The sequence below is a fragment of the Anopheles bellator genome, chromosome 1 (assembly GCF_943735745.2).
Source record: "Anopheles bellator chromosome 1, idAnoBellAS_SP24_06.2, whole genome shotgun sequence".
Taxonomy (NCBI): domain Eukaryota; kingdom Metazoa; phylum Arthropoda; class Insecta; order Diptera; family Culicidae; genus Anopheles; species Anopheles bellator.
The window spans coordinates 58199677-58211495 of record NC_071285.1 but is presented as its reverse complement, the minus strand read 5'-3'; the positions used below and the strand labels follow the sequence as shown (position 1 = coordinate 58211495).

At 51.0% G+C, this 11819-nt stretch overlaps 1 protein-coding gene across 1 annotated transcript in view; it reads left to right on the top strand.

The window, feature by feature from the left end:
- LOC131215991 (ankyrin repeat and KH domain-containing protein mask) overlaps window positions 1-11111 on the top strand; it is a 128968-nt gene extending 117857 nt beyond the window's left edge. The window contains exons 12-16 of the mRNA XM_058210387.1: window positions 2720-2786; window positions 7842-7889; window positions 10175-10326; window positions 10394-10457; window positions 10527-11111. Of these exons, the coding sequence (XP_058066370.1) occupies window positions 2720-2786; window positions 7842-7889; window positions 10175-10326; window positions 10394-10457; window positions 10527-10571 (376 nt within the window). The 3' untranslated portion in view covers window positions 10572-11111. The remainder of the gene's footprint in view (window positions 1-2719; window positions 2787-7841; window positions 7890-10174; window positions 10327-10393; window positions 10458-10526) is intronic.
- Window positions 11112-11819: the final 708 nt, after the last annotated feature.

Sequence of the window (11819 nt, the reverse complement as noted above, 5' to 3'; positions counted from 1 at the left end):
GGCATAACTTAAACCGCTGGACTTTTGTCGACAGGCAACCGGAAATGGTGAAAATTGAACCGAGCTGGGAACGTTCGGAATAGTTTTGTTTCCCATTTGCAAAACTTCTTCGACCTCTCTCCCCATTGTTGGGGAATTCGGAGGCCAACGAAAGCTAAATTGCATTCCTTCGATTACACGTAGCGAGCACAATGAAGCCGCGCTCCATCGGAGGACATTTCTCTTCGCAAGAACTAATGTAACTCCGGTGGCTAACCGCACATTCATCAGCTAGCGAGTGCAACCCGCAAATGGCCCACGGCAAGGCGTGGAACTTTCGCCGGAAGCGTATCGAAGCGTAGCCGCACTCAGCCTAGCTCGCCATAAATATGTCTCCCCTGCCAATACCTGGCGCGTGCGGTTTCGCGACACGCTCCATTTTCCGGAGCCTCCGGGAGATGACGGAATGTGATTGAGTGGCTTCACGCGAACCCCGAGGGGACTGTAATGATATTCCACCTTCGCGAGAAAGGCAACACAATTGATTAACGACCTCGTTTGGTTGCTCAAAAAATGCGGATTCTACATCCTTTTTGGGACGGACATGAAATAGGTTGGACGGGAGGAGGCGTCCATAACTCGTGCTGGGGCCACTTAAGCCACAGTTTAAATCCGCGCCGTTTAGGGAGGGAAAGATAACATTAGCAATTTAATGTGCTATTGAATCCCCATTCGAGGGCGGTTCGTTCGCTTTCCGAGCGGATCAGTTCGAGAATCATAAAAATACATTAGACTCGATAACGATCGCCGTGAGTTACTTCCCGTGGAAGTGGCTGATTATGTGGCAGTCATTATGTCTTGCCGTGGTGCTCCGTGTTCCGGACTCTGGCTCGCTATTTAGATTTTACGAACATCGTCGGCGAAGTTTGTCAATAAATTCAGTCGCAGAACTTTGACCCGGTGAAAAGTGGGCCAGTCCCCACCACGACCGGGATAATGGAGCGACATCATTATCGGCTTTATTATCGCGCCCCGCGCGCACCAGATTGGCAAAAGTGGGAAGTGAAAAATATGGATGCCAATTTTGCTGAAAACTTTTGCACCCAAACCCGGGCTCGTCCGGTTCGATCAGCCGGTCAACAAATATAATCTCGTAAAATTTGATTCCATCTTTTCCGAATTCTAGATCGTGGCCGGAACACACACGCCCCACCCAATGGGGAAGCAATTTGGTGTTGGTTGGGTTTTTTTTTTCTTTTCGCGGAACCCAAAACCAGCGCGCGCTCCATTCAAAACCAAATTCGCAGATCGCAATCGTCATTCGATGGCTTCCGGCCCATCGGTGGGCAGGCTGTCATCCATTCAATCAAACCTCCCCCCCCTTCGTATCGTAGTGCCGCGTGGCCCCGCGATGGAAGTAGGTAATATCGATAACGAAGATTGCACGCCATCAGACGGAAGAAATGGAAGCCGCGAACGGGAAAACCGAGGAAAAACCCACCGCACCTGAGGTTTCCGCCGCCAAAAAAATACACAACGCCGACGCCGACCCTGTAAACCTCGCGTGGGTCGGCCGAACGGGTATGCGACCGGCACACGGCACCGGATGCGAGCATTTTTTACTTCGAATCCCATTTCGCAAGCTAGCGGCAAGCCCTCCGGGGCCCTCCTCCGGGGAAACACGTCCCAAGGGCAACTCCCAGTCTCATCGGTTCCGGTGTTCCGCGGTTGTGACTTTCGGTCACACGGCAAGCAAAAATGTAGTTTGAATTTTTGGTAAGGTTAGAAAAAGGTTTCCGCGAATCCCCAAGCCGGGACCACCGATCCCAATTTAAATCCGTTCCCAGTAATTGCAATCGGGAAGGGTGGCCACATTTGATGATCCCAATCATCGTTGATCGTTGGTGGATCCGGCTCTCGATCAAGGGGCCTCAAGTATCGATTATTTACATTAAAACAAAACAACAATAAGCTCACGCTCCCGTTGGATGATTGTGTTTGGCTCCTGCTCCGACCGGAAACCATTCTTTAGCTCGCTCGCTGGGGCCACATAATCTGATCACCATTCACCGACTCACCGGACCGGCCCGTGTTGCGCCAGAAATTCAATTAATATTTCATCGCCAGCGCCTGGTCAGGCGCCTGGTCAGGCGGTGGCGTCGTTTGCATGCATGGTTGATGTCTGCCCGCAGGAAACGATCCCTCAAACAAACGATCAATAAATCATTTTCTCACCGCCCCTAAGCCCCATAAACATATTCCGGGTCCTGTGGCAAATTGTGGAATGTGCTTTCATGTGCTTAGTTACCTTTCCTGGTCGATGCAGCGAATCCGACGGAACGCAACGGAGGCCGACAGCCAACTACAAGCACTTCTCGAGTGGTCACGGAACCTCACGCGCCACTCACGTCTTGCCAACCGCGTTTTGAGCTCTGGGGTGTTACTCCTGCACCAGCGGAGCGGGGCACAGCAAAGCTCAAAACCCTCGGGACTCGGGAAATCAGCAGGATTCCGGGAATGGCAAGCGCGTGTGAGCGCGGCGCGGATTCGGTTCCAGTGCTACTAAATAATCAATCAACCGCAACTAACCGAAGTGTGTTTCGTTCTCTCTCTCTCATTACTTCGGGCGCACCCACGGTGGCCATCTGGTGCTGTTTGCGGTGGTCAACAATCGGAAAACATCACTCAACCAACCAATCTGAACGAACGAACTCCCGGAACCCGCGGCTCACGTGTGTAGTGTTTACTTCGATCCCTACCTGGCAGCGGCTGCGGCCTCGGCCGCCGATCCCAACTATCGTCTGCAGGTGAGTGTAACTGTGGCTTCAGCGGATGTTTCAACTAAATTTCCTCGTTTAAGGCCGAACGAGGCAACCGAAAAGGATCAACCCGTTACGGGTGATGCGGGCTAATTGATGTGGATGGACGTTTTCGTCTAACGAAGCATAACGTTGTATCGTTACCCCGGAACAGCTCGGGCTTCCGATCCGATCCACGGTGGACACACATCCCGGTCGCTGCTAACAAGTCATTTATCATCATATATGGTTCCGACGAACGGGTGGCCAAAAACTAGTCGGCCCGAAACCCGGCCAAAGTCCAGTCCATGACGTGCGTTGTTTTTTATTCGGAGCGCCCTCCATTGATTCAATACGTCAATTAAATTACCGGAACCTGTAGCCCGGTAGCCGGTGATGGTGGTGGCCGCCAGAGAAAAGGGATGTTGATTACACTCCCAATGGGGACCGCTGCGTCATCGCCCAGCGGTCCACTGCTGCTGTGCCGGCGACCGTAAACGTCATTGGATTATAGGAATATTGATGGGAAAACTATTCGATTTGAGGCATAAACCAATCATCGACAGTTTACCGAACCCCTAGCCAGCCAGCGAGAAGGGCACGCCACCACCTGTTGGCCGCTTGGCCGGGGTGTCCAGAGCTCCCGGTGTCTCCAATTCTGCAGCGTCGCGCCGAGTTCTTGCTGCAGTTCTCCCCGTTTGCCGGTGTGCAACGAGGCGACAGTAACATCAATCATTTTTCGATTTTACGTCCCCACCGTGGGTGATGGTGGCGGCCCCACGACGGACGGAAGTTGTGAAAAATTGTGACGGAACAGCAGGGCCATCATTTTTGCGACGGGAGGCCATTTTTTTCCGGCGGAAGCTCATGTGTCTGTCATCCATTTTTGCTGATATGTACACCGCAATGCAGTTCGCGTCGCGTCACGTACAGTGTTGGGACAAGGCCCCTCACCCGCTGTGTCCACCCAACCCAAGCCACGCTGCAACGAGTTGATGCTTCTGCACCGATTGGGTTGTTATTTATTTGATACTTTTTCATCCGGCTGACTCCTCCGTGGTGCGGGTCCTTTTCCTCATCCTGATGGATGGCGGACCCCTTTCGGTGTTGTTCTGTGTAACGGCGATACATTGGCCACGTGGTGCTCATCATCATCCATCTCCGATCCGTGCTCGCATCTGGCTTCGATGGCAGTCAATCCAGATTCAAGTAGCTTTCCGGAGTAGCATGCCCAGCTCAAAAATCGACTAGTTTTTGTTACAATTTTCGAAATGGCGATTTTCTACACTTTTTAGGTTAACCGACTGAGGACATTACCGTCTCCCTACACCTTCCCCATCAACAATTTAATGGTTTATCGATAACGTTTGCAATTACTCCTTGATGTTTATCCACGTTTTCCCGCGAATCTCTAAACGAACCGAAAGTAAACTTGGACTTGGAAATAAGCGAAATTCCCCTTCGGAGCGACATTGATGGATGTGAGTCATTAATTAACATGGCCACCGGATTGTTTGTGGCGAGGCGATATCTATTTTCGCGAATGATGGACCTGGGCCCCGGGGGAAAAATTAGAAAAACGTGATCGGAAAGAATTGGCGATAGGCTCTTTCATGATTGATCGGCTCCACTTGCTTTCGCCTGAGCGAATGCTAAAATTAGAAGCATCCATCTGTCCACAACCACTGACCTCATCAAGGCGCTCGCCCGGTTCGATCTGTTATCGAAATGCGCGAGCGACTTCCAATCATGGAGCGGACGGAACCAAGTTGTTCCCGTGGCATTCGGAATCGCTGTAATAATTCGCGTTACCCAACTTTTCATTCTGCCCCAACTTCTCTCCCCAAAATAGCGCCCACAAATATTCGACCCCCGTCAGTGGTCAGTGGACACTCAGAATAGTATCATAATTTTTGGATGAGCCCGAGGGGTCCCGGACGCCTGCCTGTACGATTCAGTCAACTGACCGCTCGCAAAAAAGAACCCCCAGAACTGTTCTGCAACTCCAATTTCTCTCTCTCGCTTTCTGGCACCCCGTTACCCGGTCGGACATGGCAGGGACGCGCTTCCCGTGAATGGCAAAATCCATTTTATCTTCCATTAGCTCCAACCTTAATTCGATTCTGGATTCCAATTCCATTCCGGCTCGCATTTCCGGTGGGCACACGGTGCTGCGCGATGCGCGAGAGCAAATTCGATCACTTGCCATGGATAGCCGACGCCGGCCTATCCACCCGGTTCCGAGCAAGACGATGTTCCGATTCCGGACCTAGACTCTGGACCGAAATTCCGACCAAACAACCAGAACTCGCAACTGTGCTGTGCTGTGCGGGGTGTCGGCATTCGGGCACAACATTCCACTATCGCTCCGGTGCAGCTAGCCCCGGGATTGTCTTATGCTGTACTTTATGCGGGCCGACCAGCCACCCCCGGGATAATCCACGGATACGCTACGTGTCTGTGTGTGTCTATGTCACGACCCCTCGTGTGTGTCACGGTGTCGTTCCACTTTGGCGGTGAAATGTGAACGCACGGGCTGGGCCGGAATGGGAATTGCAATCAAATTTGGAATCAATTTCAATTCCAAAACCACACCGCCGTTATGTCTCGCTCGCGCTCTCCCTCTCTCTCGCAGAGGCATCCTGAGCCGTGCGGCCGTGCACATAGTGGCCGGAAATCCTTTAAGTACGCCACGGCGGAATCACTACTCAGCCGGCGGCTCGCAAGAAGTCGAAACGATTTGCGAACAATGTGCACACAATGCACACCCGGCATAAGTCGACGCTCCGGCCGACGGGGTGCCATCATCAAAGCCTATACCGATTCCGACCCGGCCCGCCCCGGGCACCGATTGAGTAGAACGTTTTGGTCAGACCCAAAAAGAGCATTACGATGGGATTACGCTACATTCCTGTTTCAGATTTAGGTGTACGGATCTATTCCCGGCTGATCGGATTCTATCCCGGCTCTCGGGCATCAACTGACTGGCAACCCTTCGCAGACTTGAAGCTGCAGAATGAAATCAAACTTATCCAATTGACCATTTTGTGGTGACGCTCGGCGAGACCTTCACAGCGACACTGATGCTGAAGCTGTGGACATTCCTGACCGCCACCGCCAATGAAGCTGGACTTCATTTAGGGTGCAGGCTTTTAATCAAGAATAGGCCTTCGTTAGTTTGCTCCCGAGAGTGACAGTTTCCAGGGCAGAGATTGCGCAAAAACGTCCCTCATCATGCTACGAACTTGCCACGGGCGATCCTGGCGTTTGCGAGTTTTTGGGATGGCAACAACATGGAACGAGTGCAATTGGCAATAAACTCTCTAGCCTTCTCCCCACGGCCGCCAGCTTCGCCAAATTACCACACTCGGTAGCGCCGCGGCGCACACGAAAGGATGTGCAGGATTAGCCCCCGGGCACGCGAAGCGGGCGGCCGCAAAGCGGTGGTAAATCACGTACGGCATTTTACTGTCGATTAGAAGCAATTTTCCGACCGAGATAACGATCGCAACACGGTTGTCCTTTTAGCTGCCTATACCGCGAGGTTCGCGCTCGCTCCGGCGAAAGCACCCGAGTGGCCTCGGCGATGCGTAAAGACCTTCACGCCACTAGCTTCCTTCGGTGTTCCGTAGCTGCGGTTTTTGCGCGCGCGCTGGAACACGCACCAGCATAAGCCCTCGACTCGAATCTCGCCTCAGTCAACCGGACGACAACGAGGTTCCGGATGGCGATAATGAATCTTCTTGGCCCGGCGGAGAGAAAGAGCCCGCGAGATGGTCGATCTAAATTGGCGCAGTAGATTTTACGGCTCAACCGGCTTATATGTCATTGGAATATTAATAAACCGACATGCTTATCGTTAATGGCTTCTCCGGCGCGAGAGCACACACTGCCGCCTGCCGCCATCCGATGGGTTTCGACCGTCGGATGTAACTATTAGGTCGAAAAGCAGGATATGCTTTCAATTTGATTACCCCAATTCGATCCTTTTTGCGGGGTGGCTGGTGACCTATTTGGGGCCCCGTTGGCGCAAACTAACCAATCAGCTTTCTTTCGCCCTTTTAATAATTCAAAGAGTTTACATACTCGCGTGGCCATAAATTTAACGTACTGCCTGTGGGGGGCGGACCCCAGCGCGTTCAGCTAGGTGCAGCAGATAAAGGAACGGAAACGGAACCGTTCACATATGCCGCTCGTGTCGCGAACTTTACGATGATTTTACGACCGCACGAAATGAACCATCCCGGCTGACCCTTTATCCATCCCCCCCCACAAAGGCAAACGCGGGGCTTAACTGCTACAAAACTGGTGCCACCAGCAAAGCACATTCCCCAGGCAGGCAGGCCTGTAAACGGTAAGAAGATCCCCCATTATCCTCTGAAGGATCAGCCCATTGCATCGGTAATTGTTGATGGCCGGCGCTTTCAGTTTTTGTGCGGCCACATCTTTCATGCTCCCTGTTCACGCTTTACATCCAGAAATTATCGGTCGAAAAGTTTTCGATTTTATATCGGTTGGGATGCTACCAATGCCCCCCTATGATGGGGACGGAAGGATAAATCATTGTTAAAAATGGTTGCAACAAAAAATGCAGCCACCCGATCGGCCAGTTTGGCTTTATGTAACCGTTTTTTTTTTTTTGTTTCCTGCCGATCAACCGGTGCAACCACTTACCAGCTGGCCAAAAATTGATCTCGGACCGGAAGGGACGAAAAAATCCCGAATACCCGACACACAGCCGATTCATGGGGTGGTCCAGAAAGTTATGAATAATTAAGCACGTGGGGCAAACGGGGACCGCGAGCATAAAGGCGATAAAAATGGGCGACAATTTTTGTGCAATAAATAAAATTGTACGTTTCATTAATCCTCGGGCGAATGGGCGAACGAACCCCACCGGCCAAAAGCTATTTAAAAGTTTGGCCTTTTTTACCGTCACCATTCGCTGTCAGCTGGGGAAGGAATTTATACCTGTGCGCGCCCCATTATTGCCTTTCGATGCCTACTTATTGCGAATCAATTTTGTTCTAATGTGATGCTTCTCGCGCATTCTCTTCATCACAGGCGGCTAAACCAGTGACGGAAGTTCAAGCACAGCCTACCATTTTGAACGTAAGTATAAGCTCCATTGCCCCATCCGTTATTCCGTTAGCCATTTAGAATCTGATTCCAATTTTATGCAGATCAAATAGAAACGGTTTTTACGGCCAAAGTTCCGTAGGATTTTGGTCTAACTAGAAAAGTTTCTTCGACTTCAATTTGATTAGAGAAGTTTAAAAGCATCATGGTGTATGGGCGAGCAAATTGAATCACTCCAATCACTCGCTCCCCCGGAATCGGGGGGGCTGGTCAGTGCCGGTGTATGGCCAGTATGGCGACGGTGTGCAGAGCAATTCCTCTTAATCAATTTTCGTGATTGCTTGCACCGCAGCGGCCAAGCGAAGCCGGCGTCCCATCGGTACAAGAAATTGCTCATTAACTAGAACAAGACCAATTACGGTGTATCGATTGACGTCGGAAAAGCCCCCGTTAAAAGCCCCCGAAATGGTGTGGTTGTTGTGCGGATTGTGTGAAATCGAAAACGTCCTTCCTTCGCCGAACCCTACAACCACCAACCGCCCGCCCAAAAATCTCGGCGGCCTTGGCGCGTGGGCTAAAGTTTACCAATCGATCCAATTCATCGCCATCGCCACACCGATCGGGCGGTGCCGATGTGGGATGTTCCGCAAGGATGTGGAAACGGAGTGCTAAATTCCGTGCTTCCCACCCACAGTAGCGGTGGGTGTAGTACAGTTCCACGAAATCCCTTCGACGAACGCACTCCACTCTGAATCGAAGGACAAAATTCGACTGTGGCCAGCTGTTTGGCCTTCGCGGACTGTACGGAGCAACCGGAGGGGTTTAATGAATTAATAAATTAGCATTATTTATTGCCGTTCAATGCTCGTACGCCTCGGATTCCTAATTAAGCTGAACAGATGAAGCAATAATTTTGGCGCGCCCAGCACCCGCCGCCCACCGCTTTATCCGCCTAAATTTTCCACGTACGGGCGCTGGCACGAAACATTAAATCCTGCTTCGGGCACTACGCTTTGCTGCCCATCAATCGTTGGCTACGAGGGGGAAAGCCACCCGGGCTGCCGTATGGGGAGGGGTCGTCACAATGTCTGGCGGAAAAACGGATGAAAAATCTGTCTTGTTTCGCCCGCAAAAGTTACCCTTCCAGGGCCGGCCAGAGGATGTCGATGGCGGGTAAAATTCGTGCTCCTTTCACCGAGATTGTCCGACACTAGCTTCGCTAATAACATTCATTAGTCGCTGTCGGTACACTAGCCGGGATCGCATTATTCAGTGCACGTACCTTTCACCGCCGGTGCCATATGCTTTCGCAAGGGCCGAATAAAACCCTCGGCCGGCACACACGGGTGATACACGGAATCTGACACAATTCAGGTTGATTCAGTCGCCCATACTTAGTTACTGGTAGCAGCTCACAAACCCAAGGTTATCCGTAACCGAAATCATCCCCGCAGCTTGCGGAGCGTGTCGTAAAAGTCCCTCCGTCCGACCAGTGCCATCTTTTTGATTCCTCAACTGAATCGCTTCTCCATCACGGTGTCGATCAGGTGCAATCTGTTGCCAACAGTCGAAACTGTGCCACGCTCTTCTTTAGTCTTTAATCAGACAAGAATTTTACAGCCGCCTCAAGAAGGACACAAGTCACGAGCCCCCCAGCGCAGCTGTTGTGACCGGGACTCTCTTCTAATCGCCTAAAAGCTCAACGAAGCGCAGACAGAATATACTCGCACACACCCCTATTAAACCCCTGTGGCCGCCTCAGCCTCGCCAACCGAAGCCAAACCATCTGCGAGTATCCGGAACGAGTAATTTAATTTGCACATTTTATCCGGGTTCGGGTCTCGCTCACAGTTCCGGCAGCTTCCACAGCTCATCGGTGGAATTAGACCCGAGCTGGAACCGGAGCTGGCGGTTCCATCAACAGCATTGCAGCGAACCGGGGCCAAAGATCACGAGCGAAACGTGATAATCGATTACTAACTTTTCGAGACGACCGAAGGTTGAGCCCGGGTTTTCATTAGTGGAAATAGATTCTATCGAACTTTCTCGGCCAAACTCGGCGAGAAGCGCGCTGGGTGGCCACCGCAACGCTGGGCTAAGTGAATTGAGTTTTGAATTTTTGATGAAATATTCCGATTATTGGAAAGAGCAAAGCCACGCTTTGGGGGGATCGGCAGCTGAAGCGAGAATCCGCGCATCGACACGGGGCGGATGATTAAATCTGAAAGATTAATTTTAGCCCTTTTCGTCGACTCGTCAACTTTTGAACGCCCCCCGTCGGCATAAAATTGAATTAATGCGTTTTTTCCAATCCACAGGCGGCAGCTCCACTGCTGAAAACACCACTGTCCCAAGCACAGGCGGCGCAGGTTTATTCGGCCGCCAGCTACACGGCCGCCGCGGCCAGGGCGTACGGTGCTGCAGCTGTTGCCGCCCAGCCAACCGTTGCTGGGTACACCGCCGTCGCAGGGTAAGTAGTGCTGGCCGCACAACGACTGTGCGATGATTTTCATTAACTTTTCCGAACACCACCACAGATACGGCAGAGAGTACGCCGACCCGTACCTAGGACATGGTATTGGACCCGTACCCGGCTACGGGGTAAGTTTTGCTTTCGACCGGCTTCGAACGCGACGACCGATATTAATCCGAGCTCGTTCTACTTTCTAGGCCACAATGTACCGAGGAGGTTACAACCGCTTTGCGCCATACTAGACATGATCGATCGTTGCTCGATCCTAAATCGGCGCTCCACAGCCGATCGTAAACGCCCGTAGCAAGTAATCTGCGGCGACAGCAAATTATGGTTTTTCGTGACGTTCAGTTCCCGGTCTGATTCCCGGTTTATGTTATGCGCGACGAGCCGAACCGAAGAGTGACAACTTGCGCACCGGTGGTCAGTATGCGAGACGCCAAAAATCAAACAGTCAACACCTGGCAAGTGTGTACAACAGCCTGGCAAGTGTGGCAACAGCCTGGCAACAGCCTGGCAAGTGTGTACACCGGGGCTCCACGGAACTCGCGTATGAGCTTCCCAAAAACTCGAGAGTTGCGGTTCCATCGGAATCGTGGTCTTCCACAATAACATGACCCGAGACGAGAATGAAATTAGTAGCAGAACTTCCCACAGACAGTCTCCGGTCGAATTTGTATTGATAAGGAATGTCGTTACAGAACTTCCCCGTGCTCAGTTCTATGAAGTGTGTCATTTTGGATTTTCTAGATTTGATTTCTAGAGATTTCTTTACACTTCCGTATACGAATTTACCAGTTGCGTGGTATTGCTAGTTTTTTTTCTCCCGTTTTGTACTATTCCTTTATTATTCGCTTCAATATGTGTTATGTTTGCTTTATTATTATTGTTTTTTTTTGCAAATGAAACAAAAGCATGAGCATCAGTTTGAGGTGATAACTGGGCTAGGGCGTCCAGAATGATCGTATCATGTCAACACTTGGCATAAACCAGGACCAATGGCGGTCTATCACAAACATGTACGTGTAAGATAAAACCAAAGCACAATGGAACGGTGGGGCACTAAAATGCGCCATAACGTAAGGAGATCTGCAAACAAACATCACTTCAATCGAACCGGAATATCATGTTCGGTTCTTCGCGACTGGACACACCAAGTCTCACACCAGAAGTTGTTATTTTGTGACTGAAGACTTTTTTCCTGTGTAGAATTAGATTTACGTTTTTCGCTTTGATTTGAATATTGCAAGGAAGGGAAGTGCACGTTTCCGACGCAAAGGCAGCTCTCTAGGGTAAATGAGTTATCCAAGAAAACCTCTGTCCCCTTCTCGAACACCAATATTGATATTAATGAGGACACGCCAAAGATACGAGACAAACATTGGTGGAGCTGAAGTCATGTTTTCCGCCAGCAAACGATGGCATCACGCTCAGAAGTCGACTAAGAATCTCAACAGATATCTAGAATGTACATTCGTGCTGTGTTAGCT